At 41.0% G+C, this 27,251-nt stretch overlaps 1 protein-coding gene across 2 annotated transcripts in view; it reads left to right on the top strand.

Annotated features, from left to right (window-relative positions):
• Positions 1-27,251, top strand: part of pknox2 (pbx/knotted 1 homeobox 2) — a 75,332-nt gene that overhangs the window by 32,861 nt on the left and 15,220 nt on the right. The window contains exons 3-4 of one of the 2 annotated variants that reach the window (XM_026370334.1): positions 15,847-15,953; positions 18,059-18,195. In XM_026370334.1, coding sequence (XP_026226119.1) covers positions 15,870-15,953; positions 18,059-18,195 — 221 coding nt within the window. In that variant the 5' untranslated portion in view covers positions 15,847-15,869. Of the gene's footprint in view, positions 1-15,846; positions 16,017-18,058; positions 18,196-27,251 lie in introns of those variants that run through there. The other variant, XM_026370335.1, reaches the window with a different exon arrangement.

The following is a 27,251-nucleotide window of genomic DNA, read 5'->3' as shown; positions in this document are numbered from 1 at the left end:
ACAAAAAAAAAAAAAAAAATCTGTCAGCTTATTTTATCCCTCCATTTTTATACGTTTCCTCCCCCCCCCAACGAATATTCTCAAAATTATAAAAAATGTAGGATTTAAATAGCGCAATTACATGGCTGTGGATGGTGAGAGCCCCCTCTCTTTTTTTCATATTATTATTTCTTTATTCTCTTTTGAAGTCGGGAATTGAAAAGGCAGAGTGGTCGACAGCCCGCGCGACGCCTGAGCTTTGTGTTTCAGTGCAGATACGTCGCCTGCCTGCCCCCTCAATCACTGGCAGCTCCTTTCTCTGTCCCCTCCCTCTCAAGTCATTTTAATTAAGTCAGTCTCACTGGCATGGTAGGCAAAGATAATTGGAGAGGGTTTTTGGATGCCATTTACTCTAAATGATGCCTGTTTCTTCCCATTCTCTCGCCTTTTCTCCACTCCCACAGCTTCTGCCGCCACCCCTCCCCACCCACTCCCCATCTCCTGGCAAAGAGTTACCTATCTTCCCTCTCCTTCCCTTTTTTCTCCTCTTCCATCTTATATTCAAACGTAAAATATGGATTAACCTCTTCTGTGTGGCTGAGGGGACGACTTCCTGTGAATTGCAAATTTTGGCCAACACTGCAATTTATTTGAAATGGCAAATCAGGCAAAGCAATTTACTGGAATTGAGGAGGTTCTTTGAACTTTTCTCCTTTGAAAAAAGTTTGTGTTTTCTCGTCACACAGGGAGCATCTGCTCAACATAATCTTATAGAAATGTCTGTGCTGTGCTTTAATGAGAAAGTACAATTCGGAGAAACAAGATGGGCTTTGATTCGCGACTTTATTTCTGTGAAGGAGGTGTTGGGGAATGCTTGGAATATCTTTGCGCACTGAGGAAATTGCATGTTGTCAGTGAAGTTCAGAGCTGCATTCATGTCCCCATATTACTTCCACATGCCAGAAGCTGTTACTTACATTAGGAGCACTTTATGTTTACTGATTGCTAACTAAGATACATTTCAACATCCTACATGGGCTAACAGAAGTGTGCAGCACATAAGGCGTATCAAGTACCCAAGACATGATTGATAGGCCAAACCGCACACAGAAAAAGGTGGAAGTACATATGTCCATACTGATCCTATGTTAGCAGCACCAGCACTGCTTCAGTGGTCCATGCAATATGGCAACCGTGTTAGATTTGTCAATGTGTGTGAGTGTTAAGTATGTGTGTGGGGCTCCCTCTATCAATCAGGTGTAGCTGGGCCCAACTGCTGAAAGGCGGCTACAGTGGGCCACCCATCCAGTCAGGCGCTCTGGGGAGATCCAATGTCCTTAGTGCTTTAATGCACTCCAGATGTCCCTTTAGCCATGAGAGAGCGAGAGAGCTGGAGAAAGAGGAGTGGGTGGCAGAGAGGTAGAATGTGAGGCTGGACTACCTTGAAGCAAACCTCAATCCTGCTCAGGAAGCTCTGATTTGTTGTTCGCCTCAGGGGGGTTGTTGTTAATGCACCTGCAGTTGTGCTTTTCTTTACAAAAGCTGAAGAGACTTCTTTCCCCATTTAAACCATGACAGATAGCTTTGTGTGTGTGTGTGTGTGTGTGTGTGTGGGTGCGTGTGTGTTCGTGTATTACTTGCAGTCTGCTGTGACTTTGTCTTCCTCTCTTCCTTTGAAAGAACGGCTACACGCACAATCGTTTTTTTAACAGCAAACTTCTATTTATTACTTGTCTCACTTGCTGTAGAATAAAACAACACTTGTCACTTTCTCAGCAGTATGTGCTGGATGGATTTATTTAGATAAGCTCAGGCTCAATGCACCACCTAAAGGACAAAACAAGTAGAGGCCATCAATTTAAAAATAAATACTGACCTCATGCAGCCCATCTTTTTTTACAGTCCTGTTTTAGGTTCTCTTGTCATTGTCAGCTTTAGTAAACCAATCTCAGACACGTTTGCTAAGGTAATAACCTAATAAAATGTTTTGGTTCCAAGTTAATCGCAGTGAGAACGTATATCTAGTTTAGCTGTCTTATTGTGTGATGCAGCAGGAAACTACATTAATGTTATGGTGGAAAGTTGTCTTCTCCTTGTCCTCCCTACAGCCTGATGTCCTAGATATCCTGTCCCGTCTCTTTTTCTTTCCTTTTTGTTCCACTGTGCCTCCGACCTCTTTCTCCTGCTCCAGTCTTTTTACTCTATAGATCACCACTCTATTCGTGCTCCCCACTCCACCCCTTCCACGCATGCTTCATGCCTCTCCCCATGGCATTTCAGGGGAAATTTAATATGAGTTTGTTTGGTGTTTCCAAGAATTCCATTCAGCTGCCAGCCCTCTTTGCCCCCCAACACTAAGACAAACAGTGGCTGTCCAGCCAAGAGCAGCAAACACCGTTGGTGTTGGCCTCATTATTTGGTCTTCACATTTCAGATGACTCCCGCTTCACTTCACTTTTGTTTGTTCCCTTCTCCCTGGGTTCTGAGATAGCTTTAGCTTCTACTGCACCTCCATATTTAATGTAAAAACATTGCTCTGTAATAGCTTTCTGATGCCATATTGTATCAAACTGTATATTAATTGAACTGAGACCATTTACCTATGTACACAAATATAAGTACATCATCTGTATACAAGCAGATAATGAGCTCTCACTAGATGCAAACGTTACTATAGCTATTACAAGAAAAAGAATCATAATTTGATATACTCTGCATTAGTGTGCTCTGCAAAACAGTTTAGATTCCCAGACTTCCAAATAGTAAAAAATCCAAGTGAAATATTTGTACGATGTTCAACAAAGTAACTTTTTACTTTCTAGTAATCCAGACAAAAAAATTATTTGTAGCCATATAACCTCGTTTGAAGATTTACATCAAACAGATGCTAATAAACATCAACATGAAATTTAGGCAGACCCACTAATCAAAAACAAGTGTGTAGGGGAACAGGGTGAGGGACAGCCAGACTGGTTAGATTGCTTAAGAAGGAACAATTTCATCTAAACATCTTACACCAAGAATGAGCAACAGGCACGAGACAATGTAGTCAACCTCCATCAACAAACTCTCACAGGCATTAGTTTTGCAATGGACATGTGTTTTAAGATGTTTCCAGATGTGCTCTTCTGCACAATCACAACAAAATGGCGATGCTAGTAGTAGTTAGCGAGTAGTTCAGCAGATGAAAGACACATTTTTGAGTCGGAAGACGTGCAGCACCACCACCCGCCCAGAGCTAACAGAAACCAGTGGGATGCTGGTATTACTGTCCATAGTGTGGGTAAGTCTGCTTGGAAGTGGTCTTTATGGAAGACTTGCAACCACAGAGTCATTCCTCAGATGTGGAATAAAAAGCCAAGTGACTCACTTATGAACAGAAACACAAGAACTGGCATGCAGAAAAATGGCAGCAGGTGTTCTGAACTGATGAGAAATATTTGGCTCTGTCACAAGGCAGTTAGTTTCCAAAGGGCTGAACAACAACAAGGATGAGTGTCTTCAGGCAACAGTGCAGAATGATGAAGGTTCCTTGCAGGTGTGGGGCTACATTTCCATTTGCTAATGGAATTGGGGATTTGGTCAGAATTAGAGAAGTACAGGTAGACTGTTATTGCGCAAAAGGATCATCTGCGATTCATTGAGCAGCATGACAATAAACAGTGACGTTCATCCTCAGCTTTTCATCAGGTTTCATCAGATTTGTTGTGCATTATGGACATATGTTGCTTAGTTATTTTTACTACATGATCTGATATTGATATCTGGCACAATTTACATTAGAACCCCATCCAACTACCCTGTCCTCCTCCTTACTTGAAATTTATGGTTTAATGTACTATGTTGTTGCTCTAGTGTGGTTTTATTGTACTCGGCTGACATGCCTGTGCATCTCACACCAACAAAAAGTCTCATCAGCTCTATGACACCCTGAAAATGAGAAAGGACTACATTAATATAGTCACAATGTTCAGTTTTTATACAAACACAGTGCAACATTGCTCAGTGAGATGTAGAATATTGTATTTTCCCATTATTAAAATACTTTAACAATAACAATTTTACATCAGAATTAATAATTATTAAATACCAGTTAATCAGTATAATAGTACACAAACAGTATACTGTAGCTTTTAATGTTTGCTATGACCTTAAAGAGCTTTTGCTCTAAACAAAATAACCATACCTAAACCAGCACAAGTTGGCAGATTACTCCCTACTTTGCATGCTCAAAGAGTCTGACCTGTCATTACTCTGGCTGGGCTCCTCATCGCAGACTTGTTGTACATGCCAGTCTGCTCCGTCATCCTCTGGTTCTGTCTGACCTGCAGCTAGTCTTTTGAACACAGACTTCTGCCTGTCACATCACACTAAGACTAACTCACCAACACTCTCTCCCAAACCAGAACTCTACTGACATTACAGACACCCACAAACATGCACGACCACACACACACACACACACACACACACACACACCTGCTAATCCCCTTCTCATTAATCCCCCACTACCCTCTTCAAATATTCCCTTCTGCTGAACCCATTGTGAAGGAGTATGTGTGTGTGTTTGTGTATGTGTGTGTACTGTATGTGTTTGGAGTTGTGGTGGTGGAGGGTTGTGCAACAGGACTTTCTGCAGATGCCTGGGAACATGTAAAGTGATATTTCATTTTCACATTTCCAGCATATGCACACCTTCACGGGAGTTCAGGAGAATCCAACCTCAAACATGAGCCGAACAGCTCAGAGTGATGTGCTGGCATCACACATCAGCACTGTTCAGAATTTTCTCCCCGGCTCTATCGATAATTGCAAACATGTCAGACAACCTGTTTAAACACCAGATCCACAACAAACAGAAGACATGATGATTTTCTGATACTTTATTTTTAACTGTGCAGATGTCTAATATTTTTAAACCTAAGATTTTAGGAATATAACCAAAAGCAAACACTAATGTGGGATTGCAGGCGCTGCAGATCAGTCCTACAGAAGGATATGCATAACATCTGTGGATGTTATCTTGAGTAGTGTGTTAATTTAAAAATGTTAATCCAGTCTATTATAGTTTACACTTCGTACTGTGAACACTGAATTCAATCTAGAAATTTAATTTGCGGCATCATTCCCTCAGACATGTGTACACCTGAACCCAATGACTGCCTTTCATACTGTGCATTAGCTGTGTTCCCATAGTAACATTCTATTAATACAGTAAATTCATGATTTGCATACAACGACCATGTGAAGAAGTGATTTTCTGGGTTGAGATTTCTTGCTCATGCCACTCTTGGTTTGCTTTTACACAAACATGCTGAACCTCACAAATTAAGCAATAAAGATGTTTTCGTTGACTCAATACAAACCTTACAGAAGTTGCTGCAGCTGTTGTTGAGCAAAATCTTGCACAGTGCATTGTTTCTTAGACATTATATTTATAAAACTGTTTTGCAGTACAGGATAGAATTTAAAAGACATTTTGACCATCATTTTGGGAAAATGCTTAAATGCTGTTAACAAACAAATGCCAGTTAACAAACAGCTAACTGGCAGCGTACAGTATTTCATTTCTAACATTGCAGTTAGATTTGTGCACATACTGTCCTCAAAGACAACTTTGATCAAAACTTTTTCATTTGTGCTTTTTTAACAAATAAGTGCAACAAATCTTGCACTTTTACTTGGGTACTGCATTTGTGTACTAGTACCACTGCCGCAAAGTTGGAGGATATGTTGTAAGTTAATTCACATAAATGGCAAGTCATATGCTGACATTGAAGTATCTAATCTTGCAGCACAACATCACATTTTTGTCCAGCCACTGATTTTGTTCCTTAATCACAATTGCACTTTAGTCACATATTTACTGAGAAATCTCATGCAAGCATGGCCACTGAACATAATACAAGCAGCGATTACACTTGCTGGAAAAACGTATTTGCAAAATAAAATGAAGAGTAAGGATATAAACAGAATTTCTAGCAGACAGGGTAGGACATAGAGCTTTAGCCTGATGAGCTATGGCACCACCCTTAGGCCAAACTTTACAGTCTTTATCCAAAAAATAGTGAGGATTGTGGAACAGGTAATGAGCAGCAAATAAATCGTACTGCCGTGTGCAGGCATGGTGGCGTGAAGTCAGATTAAACTAAAGAAGCTGTTTAGTGGGCATACACAAACACACGCTGATGATAAATTGCTGCCTCGAATAACCAACACCTCACCGACTAAGTTAAAAGTGTATAATTTGGATTTATTTATACCAGGACTGTATGTATTAGTGGATTCTATTTTCTTTGCAATAATTGGAAACCACACTGCAGCCTGGCCTGGATTCTTTAGGAAATCTACAGCTCTACAGCAACTAGCTTGAGGAACACCAGCTGGTGATGTGCTTACATTGTTCTCTATTTGTGTACCACTCAGTGCTTCCTTTAAAACAGTCTGCAGACTTCAGATGAAACAGTGATGTATTCTTCCACAAAAACGTCAATGCACTTCATCACATCACTTCAGCAAAATGCATTGGCATTGATGGAATAATGCCAGGGGAGAGTGAATTACTGACTCTTTTAGTTCAAATGCTGTTATCTTTGAGTTGTCAGCTACATTTTTGTTTTGTAAAGTGTTAAAATATTAATGAGCCATGCTGCATCATGCGTCATTCACTCGTTAGTCACGTGTCCTCACCACTAGGTGAAGTTGTTCTGGAGTAATGCAGATGACACTCACTCAGCGTGATAAGGCGGTATCCATTAAAAAAGGCACTTCGCAGATAGAACTGCAGATAAGCTGCATGTTTGATGTGCTGGCAAACATGACAACAACAACGGCGCAGGAAAGGACGACCTGGAGTGTTGGGCATGGGGGGGGGGGGAGGGGGGGTTTGGGGTAGTGATGGAAAGAGAAACAGAGCAAAGTGTCTGGAAAGGATTCAGCGGGGAAACTCTTGTAGATTACATTTCCTCTCTGTGAGCTCGGCCGTTCCAATTTCAGCCTGAATTTTTCTACCTTCAGTGTTCTGATGGTTATCAGCTTAGCAGAGGAAATGCTTCTCCTTTGTGTGTGTGTGTGTGTGTGTGTGTGTGTGTGTGTGTGTGTGTGTGTGTGTGTGTGTGTGTGTGTGTGTGTGTGTGTGTGTGTGTGTGTGTGTGTGTGCGTGTGTCGGAAGATGCAGAAAGTGGGCCCAGCACCACCTTTCAACATCAAAATGACTTAGGTGCTACTTTTGTGGTTGGTTGAACACAGCTGAATGGATCACAAGACTACATGCTTACATGTACATATCTCACACTAAAACTCTGGCAAATCTGTCTGACAGAGAAAAGAGGGTGACTTCACTTCTTTTTTGGGCTGCTAATCTTCACGTTAAACATGTTTGATTTCAGTTCATCCTGTTAATTAGGGCATAATTAAAATGGAAGTGTACAACCCAAATGTGTTGATGAAGATGTGAAGGAGAGCTACTCGGTCATCTCCTATAATCAGCACTCCTACAGCATTTAGTCCAACCTACACACAGTTCTAAGCTCATTGGTTCTTAGAAAAAACTGGCATGAATATCCAATTTCTTTTTTGCACTGTTGGTCAGTTGGTCCAGACTGAAACTCTTGGATACATTACACAAAACATAAAGCAGTTCCAACTAGTGCTCCAGCCTTCTAGGTCATTTGTCACTACCCTCCCATATGACCCATGTGAGCTCTCACATATGGAGGTAGGCGTCTGTTGAAAGTGCAGTTGCAAGTGCAGGTTGGCGTCGGGCACCAAAATGGGTGCTGCCGTCTCATGCAGTGGCACCAGAATGGTTGACCAGTGCATCCACCTTCCCGACACATGTTCAGGGGTTTAAATAGGTGGCCGCGTAGTGTTCATTGCAGCCAGTACACAGAGCACGTAAGCACACAGATGCAGATGTAGCTGTAGATGGTGTACGTGAAATTGACTCGATAGAAACTGCAGTGCCAGTGTTCATTCTACTAACTGCACATTTTACTCAGTGCACCAGTTTGGTGGTTGATGAGTTTTTGGACAACACTGGAGCTCCATGGTACATTGGAATAGCCTTATTAGCATCTGTTCACTGTTGGCTTTGGTCTTTTCATTGGATTTTTCTTTGTCAAGGAAAGAGATTACCAGACGTAGCTCTTCAGATCCACATTCTACTGAACCTTGTTTCATCCTTGGTTCTCTGAGCCTTTTGCACCATACAGAAGCTGTTGCAGTGCTATTTTTGTTTGGTGAAGGGGAGCGCAATGTTGGCACACTCCACCCACCCCATCCACCCTCCTCTTCCCAGGAGCATGTGCCTGTATGTGTTTGTGCTTGTGTGTGTGTGTGTGTGTGTGTGTGTGTTTGTTTTAGGAAATGATGCAGCACCAGTTTGTATAAATTTATCTTCGACAGAGCTGAAGCAAAAATAAGTTCTCTGAAGCAGGTCTGACAATCATTTGGTCGCCATGCACCATGTTTGCCATGTGTCTGCTGTACCGTGGGCTATACTGTATGTACCAGAGCATGTCCATGTTCTTATTCCTTTTTTTTTTTTTATGCAGGATGACTGTAAAGTGTGCTGCAGCCTACTGGGAGGGGACAAACCTCCATGCTGGCATATTTAAACTGTAGCCAATACTTCTGGTTACTAGTTTCACATAAATGAGGGCTCACTCTGATGTTTTGGCACTGCTAAAATGCTAATTTCTTTGATTGTTGTGTCACATCGTTCACTATAATCAATCAGAAACCACTCTTTCATGAATATGCATTGATTAGATTTTTGGGCCTAAACTCCAGTCCAGTATTGTTATGTATGCAAACACATCTTCAGTTGCTCTGCTGTCTGTCATAAATGATCCAGTCCAAGCTACACATTTAATTTGAATTTCTACTGAAGAGAAAATATTTAAAAGCTGTATGAAAATGAAAACAGTTCAAAATGAAGCACATTTTGGTGGATCTGATCATTTTAGATCACACTTTGCCTTTTAACTGGAAAAGCATCACTAGCGTAGAGACACGAATACTTTTTCAAGGTTTCCATATGTACCAAGTAAACAAAAAGTTTAGAAATCAGGCACCTCTTGATACAGATGATTAAAGAGGGTACATTAATTTACCTGCAGTCTGGGTAGTCTTTTCATCTTGGTCTTATATGTTTAGCCTCTTCAAAAAAAAAAAAAGAAGAAGAAGAAGAAGAAGAAGAAAAAAAACCCTCATTATAATAAGGGCTTTTAGCTATGCTAATAAGGTTATTTGCATGCAAACCTCCTGTCCTTGGGGAATTACAAAAATCTTCCACTGTACTGTAGTCTTACTACTATCCATTTTTACTTGAGACTTTAATTTTTTAAAGCAGGAAGGAAGACAATCAAACCGGAATGTGTAATATCCAAACAAACATTTGCATAAATACAAAGAAAACAAGAATTGCAGTCAGATTGGAGCGCTGACGCCATTGTCAGCAGTTAGAAAGAAAGCAGTGAATCTTGCAAATTGCCATACCCGAGGGAAATCCTCGTGTCTTCATTACTGCTGTGGGGCATATTTGAATATGTGAAGGACATTCATTAAGAAGTTCAGTAGGAAAGAATAAACTGGAAAGGTTATACATTTACATTCAAGTATAAAATGTCATTGGAAATTGATAAGAACAAGTCAGAGGAACCTTTGGAATGAAAAGAGGAAAATTCTGGAATGAAGGAGATTTTTGTCAACAGTGATGATGTTGTTTTATTACAGTATGAAATACCTAGGTACAAATGTATCCCAGTTTATTTTTGCTAAGCTCCTGAATGGTGAATTTAACTTGATAAAGACAAATCAAGAACACTGCAATTTGTTTGTAACTGACTCTAGCTTGTGATCACTTAATTAACTGGTTCCTGTTCAGTGGTCAATGCAGTAATCAAGATTCGTGAGTAGCAGTGACACAAGATTTGAATAGGTAAATGTATTATATTGCATGCTTTCTGCTTTTTTGGAATGACCACCAAGCCACGTGAACACCCCCACTGTTATTATACCAACAGAGCACGTTACTCTCTATCACCAGCTGCAATATTTGCAATAAGGTAACACTGAGCAACTTGTAGCACACTGTAGAGATATGAAACCACATACAAATCTCTCCACTTTGACCCCTTGAGATAAGATCATTTAAACAATGGCCTACATAAGTCAAACACACCTACAACTTTTACTGAGATCTCACTGAACCCTGAACTAACAATGTCCACGACAAGGTTCCAGTGTCCTTCACCCAGCTTCAGATCTGCGCCTTATTCTATCTCTTGTGCGAGGATGAGTCCAATCAACAAGAGCAGATGAATAAATGATACTGGTGTGAATTGTAAAGTGTGTGCTGGTGAGAAGCACAGTATTGCGAAGCCGGATGGAGGGAGGGCTGCTGGCTCAGGTTAATGAGGTGGTCTGGGAGTGTGGACTGGGTCCTGACTGTAATATGTGTGGAGCTCTTTTTAGCCTAGGGGGTGGATTTGTAGCCCTATAAGACCACTGGTGAGACTGTCTTCGCCTCCGGCTGTGTATGCACTCATGCATTTAAGTGGGGGCACAGATGTTTGTTTTCTTGTGCGTTGGGGCTGAGGACAGTGTGCGCGTTATGTTGCCTTCAGGATGACACTGGTTGAAGCTTTTCTGCTACCGTGTTCAGTGTTGGCATTTGTGCATTAATGTACAGTACCTGCTTGTGTTTGCATGGATGCCCGTTCCTGAATGTGTGTGTGAATGGGGGGCGGGGGAAATGTTTGCACCCTGTTATGCGTTTTCTGATTTCTGCGTTGAGTCCGACCACAAATGTGTACACATCCACCCGCGTCCACCCCCCTCTCCTGCCCCAATCTTATTACCATTCCACCCTTCCCTCCACCATTTTCCTCAACGCCATCAAGGCCTCGCCTCCTGGTGTTTGCATTGTAAATCAGTCCTGACAATAAGGCGATGATTAGATCCTACTCATATTCAAAAACACCTGATTTATTTATTCATCTTTCCCTCTTGCAGGGCATCAAGATGCATAATATTTGACCAAGGTGACATACCCACTTCTAAATGTTATTCATTGCACCAGCAGGTCAAGCTCTTTACCAACAAACTCAAACAGAACATAGTAAATGAGATTTTGATGGCAGGAGAAGCAAATAACAGAACGTCCACAGAAAGGAAGTTCTGATTCTTTTTCCCCTTCATGCATGGACGTACAAAAAAAATGTACAGCTTTTGGAGTGTGGATTTGAATTTACTGTAAATACTGTTACTTTTTCATTAATCTGCGCAAGATATTATAAATGCCCAGGACTTTAGGACTGAGAAGTGGATCCAGTTGATCAGTAATTTTTTACTTGGAAAAAAATATTTAAATCGTTTTAACAAGTAATTCAGTGTAAAGCAAATGGTTGGTCGTGGATGGGATTTTGACTTGGCTTCTACTGGTTTGTTGAAAATATAATGCTTTGAGAAGAGCTTGGTTGGTACTTGTTAAATATTCAACAATAGGGCGATGATTAAATCCTGTTTCTAGTAGACACAATATGTTTCTCTACTCATCCAAGTAGAATCTTCAGTCTGAGGAAAGGTAGTACCTTAAATTTATCCTCCAAGGTGCATTCGCTCTTCATCTGACCCAAATATGCTTGTTGAGTGGACAACAGATTAGATGCAAGTAAGGGTGTGAGGGTTATTGGGATCTAATGGACACAACTCCTGCAACACTTGCAATGATCCAAAAATGGGTTACTCTATCTGTGCTGGGTCATGTTGTCTCCTGTTTTTCTTAGGTGCTGTTGCCTAATGTTAGGTTTAGTGGTTTCAGTGAAACCATAACAAGATCAAATAAAAGATGAAACTGAAAGACCTGGAAACTACTTGAGCATGTCCCAGATCTTAAACACTTGACATGGGTCAGTGGATGGTAATGTCAGTTGTTGTTTGGTTCTGTTTGTTTGTTGATCTACCACTTGTCCAGACTAAAAAAACAGCTACAGGGTGGACTCATCATTGATGCAACAGATTTGTTCATTGCACCTGAAAAACCATGGTTGGATAGAGGTTTCTGGCAGAGGGCCTTGAGAGGTCAAGGAGCCTTTCGGCCAGAATAAAAGCAACAGACCTTAGTGAAAAAAAAAGCTAAATGCCAACACACGCACACGAGAGAGAAAAAAGGAGGCAAAAATGACTTAAAACCAGACACAAAATTACTACAGATAAGGCTGTAACATGGTTTGCAGGTGGGGAGCCCAGGGGCCCATTTTCTCATAACCTGTCCATGTGCATAATTATTAATTGTAATAAATAATTGTAGATAATTCTACAAGAGGGAGGACAGTGACATGTTTTTTCACCAGACGTCTGCTTTTAATGATCTAGGTACATTGAAAGAATTGTTCTGCATGATGCTGCTGACTGTGTTTGAGTCACAAGGATCCGGTTTGGCTTGTAGCAAGAAGCATTTCACATTTAATCAAAATTCAACAATGTACATTGAATTCTACCCCAAACCAAAGCAAACAAGAAGAAAAATCCTTTTGACATGGTCGAAGTGTGGCGACCAGAGGTAGTGATCACATCATATGTGACCAGATATGGAGTTTCATTTCATTGCTGGTGGTAAAACTGCTGCTATGCGCCGCTCACTAACCTTAAAGCAGAGGCCAGAGCCTGAGAATTGTTGGAAAATTGAATGCTGAATAGAAGCGCTTCTTCCTGCACAGAATCCGATTAAAGAGTACGAGTGCCTCCAATCCACATTTTCAAACCCCTTTGATGTTTGTTGGAATAATTTTATGCCTACTTCTCATTTTCTATTTTATGCTTGCTTTTGAATTTTGATTGCGACTACAGGCACTTTTCAATTGATATGCATTATGAACACTGTAATAATTCAAAGGCCTTTGTTGAGGAACAAACATGTCATTTGTCCCCAAAATGAATTTTATGACTTATTGTGTAACTGTGTACCTTTGGTGAGTTCAGTGAAAGCGGTTGCGAGACAGTTATTGTCTCATTTTTCAAGAGGAGATTTGTATTTTTCATTCTATTTTTAACGTGTACAATGCCTTGTTTGTTGGTGTTTTTGCAGGGTTCTTGCCTGTAGATTCATGCTACATCTGCCGTGGTTTGTCGTGTGTTTGTGGCTCGTGTTACATGTCTATGTATGTTTATGTATGGATGCGCGATTGCCTGCTCGAATTTGGCGTTTGTTGGCTCGTTCCTTCGAGGGACAGCAAAACTTAAGAGGCTGCCTAAAATACTGTGCAGTAATTGGAATTGCTTTATCTCCAGTCTCATCAATTAATGTGCAATTTTCCATTTAATCACTAACACGCTCGCTGCATTTGCAATTAAAATGAGGACTGATAACAGAGGAGATGCCTTTCAGCTGATACCAGTTGGAATGAGAGCAGAAACCAGAAGACGCAATCAGTACACAAATGACTTGCAGAGACATGCACATGGCACACAAACAAGTGTGAACACACATAGTGCAAACAATCATGCTCATACAGTACAGTGCTGGACCGAATACACGCGTGCACACATGCACAGCACAGCCTGATAAAACATGCAGATTTTCTGCTAAAACCCTAAATTAGAAATTAAACCAGCATTTAACATCAGAGTGTTGGCAGCGGCGGCGGTGGGTTCAGATGCCGCTTACTCTGAGTACAGTCTCAGCCCGCTTGTCTTGTCTTGGACTTTTCCAGTCACAGACATTGCCAGGGTCTGGGTCTCAAGACAATACATGACAGGCATTCTCCAAGAGTGAGCTCATTCCCCACTGATTCTGAAGAGAGAGACGGAGAGAGAAGGAGAGCGATGAGATTTTCACATCACTTCCTGTTTGGCAGCAGGAACTTGAAAACTACCCAAAGACCGTCTTTTTTCTTCGTGGAGCACATGGCCCAACACTGGGCCATGTGTCACTACAGGCGGAGCATAGAGCACTGAAAGCAGGAGGCTGCATAATACTGCTGTGCTGTTCGTTTTTAGCAGAATGAACCACATAATGACATTAACATAGTATTCATATGTATACTGTGTACTTGATAATATATTCTTTTACTCAAGTACTGTAGTAAAGTACAATTTTTGCTTTACTCAGTACTGTCTAAAACACTTTCTTTGGTTACTTTAGGTATAATCTAATACTCTGAATGACATGTTAGCAGAGTAACAAGGTGTTACATTAGTACAAATGTATTAGCTTAATTATTGATGAGTTATCATGTTCATCACATTCATTAATGTTGCAGCTGGTCAAAATGGAGCCAATTGTATCTGCTTAACAGTTGTCAATCCAAAAAGTAACTAACAACTAGAATAAAAATCGATTTGCCTGATGATGAATGTTAGGAAGTCAAAGTATGAGGTAGCAGAACGTAGACATACTCAAGTGAATATCTAATTCTACTCATTCTAAGTAATTGAAAATGTATTTAGTGAAGAATTTAAAGTACTACCTCAACTTGCAGTAGAGTATTCTTTCACACCTCTACTTCAGGATTGAACTTATGTACTTCTACTACCTCTACCCTGGTTTTTCACTTAGTATCTCATATGATATTTTCCAAAATCGTCCTGCCATTCTTGTAAAACTTATGACATTATATTTTCTTTTCATCAGGCCTTAATCTCGCAGCTCACACTTTCACACTACAAATCCTTGGCTTGACGGTCAGGCTGATTTACAGAACATTTTTCTTTCCTGAGGCGTGTAAAATCTCAACCAGTGCAGAGATTTTCTTCAGATGTTCCAGTTCCATTTCACCAGCTTATAATCAAGCACATTTTCCTCCAGGTCAATACCATTCAGCCCAAGTGCACCCGTACCCTGTAGCTGCTGCCTGCCTTTCATGACCACACAAGGCTTTATGTTGCATTATGTGGCATTTTTCCAATAAGTCCAGTGACTCAAGGTATCTAGAGAGCATTTGGACTTGAGTATTTATTTGACAACCTGTTTTGTGTTTGAAACACCAACCTGAACTTATACTATAATGGTGTTGATGAATCTGATCAGATTTAAGATTTATCTTTGATATTAGTAAAAAAGTAAAATACACATATATTTCACAAGACACTTTGTTGCAGACCAGCATACTGTAGGTTATGTGTCACTTCAGGATGGACCGCCTACTGTGCTTGCCTATAGTAAGTTGGGGCAATGGTAGGGGGTCTGTGTGTGTGTGTGTGTGAGTGTTTGTGTGTGTAAAATGTACCCCTGAACCAATTATCTCCTTTAGTACGGGTGGGGGTGATGGTTACAACGGCATTCCACAGGGTACAGCCCCCAGCCCTGTGGGGTCCCGGCCAGTAGCAATTAGCCTGCCAACAAGAGTCCTAATTAGCCCCTTGATTGGCTTGGTAGCAGCGCAACAACAACACCAGCAGCCAACACAAAGAAGACGACCAAGGTGACTCCGCCACGAGGCGTCGCGTTAAAGCCAGCTGTAATAAGTAAACAAGCATAGCTGTCTGTAATTGGTAAACAAGTAGTCGGGTTTGTTTGTGGTGTCATTATGAACCTGCTGGTATGTAGAGGAGTTGTGTAAAGGGCCCCGTGATTGACTTTGTGCTGCTTTGTTTTCTTTCTGCTTGGTACCACTGTTAGATCACTCAGTATTAATGCATCATCTCTTTCAGCTTTAGGCAACACAGGCAGAGGGAGACTGAGGCAGCGATACAGCAATAAATAAAGAAATAAATTAGTAAAAGCAGACGGAGAGGGAAGAGCAGGAGATGTTCCCATCTTCTATTATTTAATCATAGCAGCACCTGGTGGCTGCTGCTGTAATAGAATTTACAATCACTGCTGGCACTGAATTCATGTTTTCTCCTCTGTTTCTCTCCCAGTCTCAATGTGAAGCTATCCCACAATGCAACATGTGTCCCCAGCACCTGCAGTGACAATGATGGCCACCCAGAGCGTTCCTCCACCATCATACCAGGAGAGCCAACAGGTCAGAGGTTTCACCGTGATTTACCTCAGTGCTTGAAGCACCATCCCAACACATGGTAGAAATGTGAGAACGGTTGATTCATTGAAGCAGATTAAGATTGTTTTAGTTTCGATTCATATAATTGAAATTCTAGCAAATCTTGAATAATTCTAGTTTTTCAAAATCTAAAGTCATGTTTCCAGGTGATTAACATACCCATTAATTGTTAGAGCAAACCATGAAGTTGATCAATTCTGCTCTAACCAGTGATCATTGGCACTATAAGCAAATATCATTGTGAAGTCTAGAATATTTTTATGGAAATAATAAATGACATGTAAGCTAAAAGGCCCAGTAAAATAGTATTACAACGATACCAATGCAAAGAAGAGTAAAACGTAATAAGAAGTCATTCACTGACTGATGAACCACCATTGAATTTTAAATAAGAATGAGAATAAATGCAGAGAATTTACAATTTTTATGTAGGTCTCTAATAGGAATGTTACCATGATTTTTTTATGAGGCTGAATTGCGTGTTCTAATGAATGTATAAGTGCAGGAAAGATCCAGCCCCAGCCTGCCACCAACAGGTCAATTTAATTAATGTAGTGTAGCTTAACCGTGTACGGACCCAGCCTGTGTGTAACACTGCAGACCATCCCATTGAGGTGAAGTGGCTCAGGTTCATCTGACCACCTCGCCCTCCTCCTCCTCCTCGTCCACACCAGCTCTGTCGACTTTCGCCCAGAGGATTAGTGCCAGGGGACAGCTCCCGAGCTGGAAGTCTGCGTGCTCGGCAAATGCAAATGAGAGCTAGTTAAGTGTGAAGAAGCTAATTTATTTCCCATTTGGTGCTGGGATTAAGACTTGAAGCTTGCTCCCACCTCAACTCATAAAATAAAGGGGGTGAGGGGTGGGGAGTCGGGGGGGGGATGGGCTTGGTAGACTCATGAGAGAAAGGAAAGTGGGGTAGAGGATAAGGAAGACAATGGATCATGTTTGTCCCCACATCATAAATAACACACCCAAAAAAAAACAGCTTCTATGATTCTAAATTGACCCATCATTAGTCACGTAGTTAAGAAAAACTGTGTGAACGTTAAAACAACAGCAATAAAGTCAAATTGTCACATTTGAGTTCCTTTTTGAGATCGACAGATTAGCAGTAGATGTATGTACAGAAAAGACCAATTACCTGCAGATTGTAGATTCTGGAAGAAAACATTCAAATCTAAAACATTAGATTTTAAATATATATGAAGATTAAGATCAGAAACAAATTCTAAGCGACATCTTTTACACCAGCATAGATCTGGAAGGAGTCAGACCACACACACACATACACACACAAGCACAAACACACAGTATACAAAACCCAAATACAGCATCAAGTACAAGCTGGCCAGTTGTGAACCCACTCATTGAAGTGCTAAATACAAAGTGAATATTTATCATTTAACAGGAATCTAGACAGAATATGACCTGAGTGTGTCTGGTTCAATTACTGAATCTATCCTCTTATTCATTATGCTTAACAGCTTCATTACAAGGCTAGTGACCTGTCAAGGCACAATGATTCATTACAGCTCCGTCCTTATTTGTAGTCTGTCAGCATCACAGGCATGCTGCACCTTACTGCTTTTGAAGCATAAAAAACAACAACAACAACTTAGGCCTTACTAACAGGTGCATGCTGATGACAAGTATCGTTGGTAACCCTGTTTTAATTATGCAAAATGAACATTTGAGAGAAATAAAAAGGAAATTCACCATTGGCCTTGAACTAGTTTTGATTTAAACAATCAGTATGTTACTCAACATAATGAGTTTTATTTTATTATTTAACCAATCTTAGTATGTACTAGTGGCTCATTGTGTTCACCGGTCTTGTTGAGTTTAACAAATTTAATCAATCAATCTTACTTTAAATTGTCAATTTTGTTTCCTGTTATGTTAAAGTTCAGTAAATAGCAACTTAGTTTAAATGGCGTTTTCAAGCTGCTTGATAAAAATGAGTCAATTGATTTCCTGACTTTTTTTTAAAAGTAAATTCAACATGTTGATTTTTACAGTGTATAAAGTCATTTATTTAAAGTCGCACCTTTCTGTGTGTGTGTTTTCAGATGACGGGCACCACTCAGCAGAACAACAAGACCCCACAGGTCCATATCCCAGCAGCCACTGCAGCAGGAAATACCTCCGTCAGTGTGACCCTTGACCCTCAGGCCCAGCTTGAGTCTGACAAGAGGGCTGTTTACAGGTTGGTTCAATCGCCCGTGTTATCGTAGGGTCTGTACTGGGTGCACAATGCACAGGTCTGAACTCCACACCAGTCACAAGAATCATCTCATCTTACACGAAGCCCTGATTCAACCAGCACTGTCGCCACTGTGTTTGTCAGGTTGTTAAATAAATGCGACTATATGGCCCAATATTTGTTGAGGTAGCTTTGGCAACATGCCCTGTTCAGCCCTCGAGCTTCCCGTCACTTCAGCTATAATTATTGCATTTTCTCTGTAACACCACGCTGTGTAGGAGAAATTGTGCTAAATTGACTTGATGTTCTACATGTAGATGAAGGCCATGAGAGCTAGCGCTGCTTTTTAATTTGTTTTCTTGAACTAGCCGTGACATAGAAGCTTTAGAAAATTGTACTTGAAGGGGGCCTCCTTCAATTTTCACTTAGTGTAGTGCTGTTTATAAGCCACAGAGGCAGCGTCAGTAAATACTTTGACTCACCCATTAAAAGTGAGCAGACACAGCCTCGATTTCCTCTTCTTTGAATTTGGCAAACTGTAAGTAAGCATTTGATATGACAGCAAAAGTCAAATCAAATGTCCGTCCAGACTGTTTCTCGGACTCTGGCACAGTGTATACACTGATAGTAGAAGTTTCAGATAAGTAGGCTGAGACAGTAAATGAATGGACAACTGAAAGGCCATCAAATGCTTTCCACATATTCAACCTAACTAACACCAGACACATACCTAAATAACACCTGTAATTCCACTGGGAAACAGTTTTCTGTAATGTTTCTGCATGGCTCCAGACTTTAATTGTAAAACATCCTCTATTTCTCTTTCACGCCAACAGTCATTTCCAAAGGTAAGCCTCACTCTTCAAGTGACAGAACCCTCGTCCTAGTATCAGACTGCTAGTTTGCAAATCAAGGTTGAGGGAGACGACACATTTCGTGACAACAGATGTGTTAAATGAATACATCACACGTGCTGCTTTCGATAAGCGGCCACGGTTCATTTTTGAAGCCTTTTTCATGCACAGGGAAATATTACACTCTTTAAATCAACTTTTATATTAATTTGGAGAAATTTCTGAGTAAAATCTTTGTGAAATGTTGTCTGACAGTTGCCGCACTGAACTGCAGAGAAGCCTTTTTTCCATTTTTACCTTTTTTTTGTCTTATTTTAGTATGTTTACAAATCACCCTACAGACATTTGTTCCCATTTTTATGTTTTTTATTTACCACTCAGAAGCCCTCCAAGGCACCACCTTGTTAGGTGAAGGAAATAAGAAAAAACAAAAAGTCACTGCTGGGTTGAACCCAAAACCAGTAAAAAATAAAATAAAAAACACCTCACTTCTCTCTCAGCTTATCACTAGAATATTGATGCGCCCTTATTATGAGCTTGTATTATCTATTTATGAAGTAAATTATTCAAAATACAGAATTTTTTAATTGAGCTGGGTGATCTCCCGACGTAGGCTGCACAACAACTGACTACTGTAGGTTTGTTGACACAGTCCTGTAATGATCACACTGTAGACTGCAGGACAAGGGCCGTTCCAGCTCCTCCCATCCGCCACTCATGTCTGAGGAGGTGTAAGCCCCTGCGCTCAGGCCTGAGGCGGCTGCTGTAAAGTCCTTAGCGACTCCTCTGAGAGAGAAAAGGCAGCCTTTGATGTGAGCAGGCATGTTTGGAGCAGCTTCGGGTGATGGTGGTGGTGGTGGTGATGGAAAGGAGGGGGGTTAGTCCAAATCAGCCCCTCTTCCACATCTTTCTTTTTGGATCTCTACTTTCTACACTGCAAGTAGGGGAGAGTTGGAAGCTCACTATGGCAAGTGTATTTATGTATGTGATCTCCAGTTCACTTATCTTCTACATCATGTGTATGATGCTAAGATACAGTTGCTTGGTTGGTGAACATCTTTAGCATTTGTGATCCTGTGTATCCGTCCTCGAGTGTGTTAATGAATGTAGCACAGTTTCACATGCACAGTAATAGAGCCATCTCAGTGTGCTTTGTTTCTCAGCGTGTAATAACAGCACATCTTGTCGATATGAGAGACCTACTAGCTGAGTCAGGATCAGATTTACTGGTCAAAGATGTTTGCGCATACAAAGAATTGCTCAGTTTCTAGTGTATTTATGTATTTACACACAGTAATGAGGAAGACACATATAAGCATATGGAAGGCTGGACAAAGACAAAGAAGTGAGATGAGACGTCTGTGGGTTTACTGTGGATCTAGAGTCAGAACTTAGTTTAGCACAATAACTGAAATTTGTGAAACACTGATACCTTGATATAACTACCTGACACATCTCATTTGTGTGTCTGTGCACAACAGCAGCCCCCATATTAAGCAAATATCCAAATACAAAGGTACTGTGATTATAACCTAAGCCATCTTATTTCTGTTATTCAATGATTGATGGTACATGCTGTACTTTTTATGGAAATGAAACATACCGCCCCTTCAAGTCATGGAATTCAAGACACCAACAGGTTTGCTCAGAAATGTATTTCTCACTAACTCACATATTGAATGTCTAAAGGTGTACATGTCTACCATGTTTAGAAAATGGTCCCTACAGGACAAGGCAAGATGAACCATGGTTAGACTAAACTGATAACTCTTACTATCTACATATCAAAATCCAAATTGCTCCTGATGGTTACAGTATATTACTTGTAGGGGTGTATGAATGTGGCCTGTCAGATTTATAGCTGGACTGGAAACTGTGTGCAACTCAAACTCCTGTTGTTACTTTTTTTCTGTGTGTGCAAGTTATACCTGATGAACCAATAAACACAATGCTTCTTATTTATTTTTTACCCAAATGACACATCATCAGCCTACATCATCAGGCTAGCAGTTTCCCACTGTGTGCTTCCCATTGAGCTGCTTCCAACGTTGGTACAGAAATGCTTAACATGCTGGGAACATAATAAAAACATGTTAAATTACTAGTGTGCATGAACTGAACTTCAGTTGTAAAAATGGTGGAGTGCCCCTTTAACTAAACCTGTACTTTACTGCTCTTCACTTTATGGAGGGAGGTTTTAAATACAGCATCTCTACAATAAGCATGCAGGTAAATACAGCTGTGTACTCTCAGTATCTTTAAGAGACAACAGGGCTGAAGGGTGGACTAGGGACCTGAGTTATTTTCCAGTTAAGTGATGAATATAGAAACAACTGAGTCTTTAAATATGTGTGATGCCCAATTACAGCGTTGTGATTAACAGTGTCAGAGGCAGAAACGAGCTCTGGGAGCAACAGGAGCCGAGAGTTCACTAGCATGTGCTGTTAAATATGATGATTTGGAGCTCTTAAGTGAAATCCTCGCTGTTCTGTTTTCAGAAGACGCAGAAGAACAGATTCAAATTTTGGAATATTTTTGTCCATGCAAGGGTCTAATGACTAAACACACCTTGTTACCTTGTTAGAAACGCAATTAAATCTGACTTCACAAGTCACTGTCTCCCACAGTGAGTCAAATTATGCAAAAAGACACAAAAAGCCCTCTTATTTTTATAGATCTGCCTGTGTTGCCGCCTCTACAGAGTGCTCATATGGGGGCTCTGCGTAGAGAAAGAGCACAGAGAATCACAATCTCTGCCATTTTCTTTAATTATTTTGCTCAGGAAGTCTGTGTGGGCTTTAATGTTTCTTTTCGCTAATTGCTAGAATGCCAACTTTATGAGGAGATGTGTGGTTTCCTCTCTCCCGCTCTCTGTCTACTTTGTTATTAGCAGCAGAGTAAATGTGTGATAGGGTAATTAGCATAATGAGTTGTGGCATTTACTATTAAGATCCTTCTGGATTCTCTGCATCTTATTAAAAAAAGCCTCTAACGCTTTTGTTTCTCCAGGTTGCGGATGTAGCGTTTCGAGGCTGATTCGGCTCAGGGATGGAAACATGCACTTAATTGAAAGAGACATCATAATAGAGCGTTAGGTTTTTTTTTTTTTTTTTTTTTTTAAACAGAAGAGTCCTTGTGAAACGACTTGTGTGGAAGAGCTGTGTTTACAGAGACAAGCTGCTTTTAAGGTCACACTTTTATGAGTTTGCTCGAGTTTAACAGCTCGCTTGCATTACACGTAGAGAACGTAGGGAATCGGCGATAAACTGGAAGATGAGCATGGGTTCTTTTCCCCACAGGCAGTATTACACGTGTGTTGCGTACAGTGAAAGCCGTGTGTACTACACTCCCATGGATCTGCGCACTGTTCCTGAGAGCTGTCACCTTAAGTCTGTTTTTAGATTTGTTTCTTGCAAGAGCCTATTTATCAATATAAGAAAGTGTTTGCCATATGTAACACATTTTTATTTGCATCAGAAAGTAGCAGGAAAAACCAGGAAGCAAAAGAGGATTTATTCTGACAGTGCTGGGATGTTTTTACACAGATACCAGGGATGCATTGCAAAGCCCTGTGTGGTGCATATTGTCATTCACTGCCTTCCATAGTGGGTATTTGCTGAAAGCCTGTCTCATGCTGGTCAGCCTGGGTATTCTGCATTGAGGCTGGATTTCGGGTTTTGTGTGTAGTATTTGTGGGAAGGTTAACATGCCGTCATGCTGACAAGCTACAAGAGCTACAGGAATTTATTCATCCTCGGGTGTGTTTATGCTTGTATATGCACTTTTTTGTTAATAGCATAAAAAGAAGTGAAGATTTGAAGACCCTCTGGGGTTGTGCTCAATAGGAGGGAGGACTTTTAATTTGATGCGTCCAAGGACAGCATTGGCCACATTTGGGCGCGCCTGTTTGTGTTTCCTCCCCCCCCCTGTAATGCACCATAAAGTCTGTTTATCCTCACTGCCACAATGCATCAACGCATCCTCAACCACCGGGCCGCCTTTCCAGTGGTGCAAAGACTCTTGCTGTCTGACGGGCTTAAAACAGAGCATGCCTCCTCCATTTAGCAGGTCAGCGTGTGTTGGTGCTCAGCCACAGCTGAAGCCAGGAAACTGTGTCAAAGCTCAAGTGGTTTTATTGGCTGTTTCTTTCAGATATTCGCTTTTATGAGTTTCCTCACTGCTTGCCTTCGGATGAGAAAGGAAGTCTACATTTTTCTTATTTTGTTTGTTTTTTGTTTTTTTCTACCGTGGCCTACAGAAAACGTAGAGGAGAAGAGGAGATCATTTGCACTTCACAGTTACAGTAGTAATAGTAGGAATTCCCCCTGGAACAGCAGTGATCCATTCAGACTGAAAACGAATGTCTTTGTTTCACCAATAGAAATAACTTTACAGAAACAAATGATTTATTTAGATTTCAAAGTCTCTTTTTATAACTTTGGGTTTATGCTAATGTTTAATTTCCACAGAGAGAAGTAATACAGTATAATAGAGAGAAAATCATCCCCTTATTGCTTCAGGTTAATGTTTCTCTGGAAATATCTGACTTTATATCCTCTGTATGTATCACTCACCTTTAGTTTCTACCATTTACATGTGTGGTATGGACTTGTTACTGGTACTGTTACATATACGCTGCATTTGCTAATTGGTCAGCCTTGTTATTCTCTACCAATAGATTTCTATCTTTGATCAAAAGTTGGGTCTTTATACAGCCATAAAAGAAAATTATTGCAATGGTTCCAAGGGTCATCTAAGGGTGGTCAGGATGTCGGGACATCGGAAACAACTTTCTGTCTCTGTACTATTGGCACAGGTTGGACCGCCACATGCAGGCAGTGTACCCTGTCAGTGAGAGAGTGCACACTGATTAGTAAAGAAAAGCAAGTCTGGGCTGGTGAAGGGCGTATAATGTGCAGGACTGATAAACTGTAAACCCCAGTTTCAAGTCCAGATTCCTGTGTGAAGTCAGGTTTAGGTTTGAAACAGGTTGTAGTGTGCTTTAAATTATAATAGAGGCATTCTGTTTGTGATTAATTTTTCTCTATTAAGCCAGAGTGAAATTCTCTCCCTGACCTTAACCAAGTACTGCCAGTGCCTGAATGCAACCATAATATTATTTTGAGAACTTTGGACCAAACTGGATATTGTAGTGATGTTGATCATGTAGATGACAATTTCAATACAAAAATACGTTGTCTACGTTGAATTGATATGTTAATTTGTGTACAGTATTTGCAACTTGTCATTTACTGTATATAAGATCTTCATGTTAACATAAACTTAATTTTGGTTGCAGTTATGTTTTTTATGTACTTTGTAATTTTCTGATTGCAGTCCAGTTGCATTGGAACATAATTTTCAGGAGACTGATTCTTCTTCTTCTTCTTCTTCCCCTTTCTGAATGACAAATCCATACTGCCATCACCTGCTGGTGTTGAGAGTCACTTCCTAGTGCCATTTTTTGGCCCAGACGAAGACGATGTGAGGCGATCCCTTGTTCTTTGATGTCGGCTTGATGTGCCACTGCCCTAAGGCATACCTGCAAACACTAGTCCAGCCTGAAAATAATAATACGAAATGATGTCCTGAAACACACCCAGACAGCTCAATCTGCATTGAACGAGAGATGTTGTACAAACCAAAGACTGGGTGGACATTATTCAGGAGGCCTCAGAGAAACAAAACCCTAAGTGAAGCTCAGCACCAGACATGAGAATGAAAAGGGGGAGTTTTAGAAGTAGAGAAAAGGAGACATTTATTCAAATTGTGCCAGGGGTTCTTACCGTGTGTGTGTGCACATGTGTACAGTAGGTGTGTGTGTGAACCCCAAACCCCTCTCTGCACTCACGCTAACACAGGGTACGCTTCAGACATGTAGCCTGGGGAAACGGGGGCCTTGTTGGGAGCAAACGCAGCAGGACTCCACCACAAACTGGCTTCTAATGTGCAGGGGTACAGCAGGCCTGATTAGACAGGCAAACAGTGGGGAGCAGTGAGAGCGGGAGGGGCTTGAGTAGGGTGTGTTGGTGGTGCTGGTGGTGGGACTCCATCTCTCTCTCAAACTCACTCACATTTTCACATAAACACATACCTTTAAACCCCACCCCCACTTTTATTTCTGCAAACCCTCGGTGGCCTGCCAGATTATTGCGAAAGCAGGCAAACACGACTTGTTCCTCAGATGAGTGCGTTGCTTTGATTTGGGCTTGTTTTCATGCGCATTTCTGCATCTGCAGGTTCATCAATGTGTGTCGCTGACAGAAAACTAGATAAGTTAAATTATAGGGATAAAAGTCAAGACTTTAAGATGCCATCTTGTTTAGGATATTGTTGCACGTTTAATGGGGATGTAGTGTGTGTGTGCAGAGAGAGAGGCTTTAGGTAAGTCTTCATGCAGTACCTCTGACCCTGTTGCACACAAAAAACACTGCACAACATACCAATCACTGCAGCAAGTCTGGAAACTTCTAACATGCTACCATACTGCTAACACGAGCTTGCAGACTTGACCGGTAATGCACCTCGGTTTCTGCATAGACAATGGTTGCGCATATGACTGATGGTGGTATTTCTTGGAAGAGTCCAAAGGAAGCATTGGGGACTCTAAAGAAAGACTCAAGACGAAGTGGACAAGGCAGACAGAGACACAAGATTTAGATAATGTGGTCCCTTTTAATTAAGGTGACTAGAATCAATGTAATAATGTATCAAATAAAATGAAAATACTGTAACAGTGTGAGACAAGTCTCTGATCACAATGAAGCCGCAATTACCACATGAATCTGAAGCATCAAAGCAAGTTTCAGCTCATTCTTTAGCTGTCCTTAATCCCCCTGCATTTACAGTTAGCATAGTTTGGCCACAGCAGGTAGTGACTTTCAGTAAAAACGCTCCAGAAAGAAAAAGCACAGTGTCTAAGAAAGAGGTCACCAGTCCATCCATTGCAATCTACCTGTCCATCTTAGCGGGACAAATAATAACAATAATTTAGCTTTTTATCCTCCCAGTGTGGAAGTGTTAGGACATAATGCTGTCTGGTCTGAGTGGCTGGGTACTGTCGTTACATGTTCACATAACCCCTCGTGCTTCATGTTGCTCTACATGTCAGCAGCATGTAGCACGAACAGCAAACGCAGCTGTGTGTGTGTGCAGTATGCCCACATTCTCAGCTATACTCCGTCCTCCATGCACTACGCATGTTAATAACTTACTTTGCTCCTCTACTACATATGTAAAAAACTATCTCACCCTAAGTCTTTTATAGGTTTTGAGCATTGGATCTAATGGAGAGTGATCAGATCAGTCATTCTGTCACATGTCATATGTATGTATGAATGTAATACATGTTATATGATAATTGACAGTGTGATAGATCAATTTCATTATGATCGGCTTTATGCCATATTGGCTTGAGTTTGAGCTTCATTCTTCACCTAGTGTGCAGGATTTACCAAAAACAATCTTCTTATAGAAGTCCATTTGAGCTCTAGAAAAGCTATTTTAGCAGCTAATCCTGCAAACAGCTTGTTTTTAAGAGTGACAATGGGTTTCTGCCTTTAAGGCATGTCGTGTTTTATGTTGTTGAAGTGTAGCACTCTAATCAAATATTTATTTACTTATACTTATTTTTTAATACTTATTTTTCTCCTCAGCCTCTGTCTCAGCAACTATAAAGGAGATGCCACTAGAGCTGCCACGTCCCTCACCTTCATGTTTAAGTCATCACGTTCCCCGCTGGCCTCTGATTCTGCATTTTGGGCTTTTCGTTGGTGACCCAGCACGGTGCAGTGCTGGAGGGTGGGGGACCGTGCTGACTCCACTCACTGGCCGTCCTGTAAATCGCTCTTTTATGGCCCTTGTAATGATCCCCCAGCCGGCAATCTCCACTCTGCCGCACTGCAGATAGAACCTGCCGCTTCTGGCAGCCAACGTGGGGGGGCTCAGGATGGTTGGAGGAGGTAGTGGGAGACTGGAAAACACACATTGCATGACCATGCACTCACATACACACACAGGCAGACCCATGCAGCTATGTTCCCGTTCATAAAAATGCATGCCTTTTCACACCCCATCTACCTTAATCCCAACTTCCTGTGTAAAGGTCGTAGAAAACGCCGAAGGGTAGTGTTCTTACCTCGCTCTAAGTTGGCGAGATCCAACTGAGCGCAATGGTATGTTATCAAGGACAGACGTTTCCTATGC

Source organism: Anabas testudineus, chromosome 14 (genome assembly GCF_900324465.2).
Source record: "Anabas testudineus chromosome 14, fAnaTes1.2, whole genome shotgun sequence".
NCBI classification, from domain to species: Eukaryota; Metazoa; Chordata; class Actinopteri; order Anabantiformes; family Anabantidae; genus Anabas; species Anabas testudineus.
Note: the sequence above shows the minus strand (reverse complement) of the source record. Positions and strands in the feature narration are given on the sequence as shown.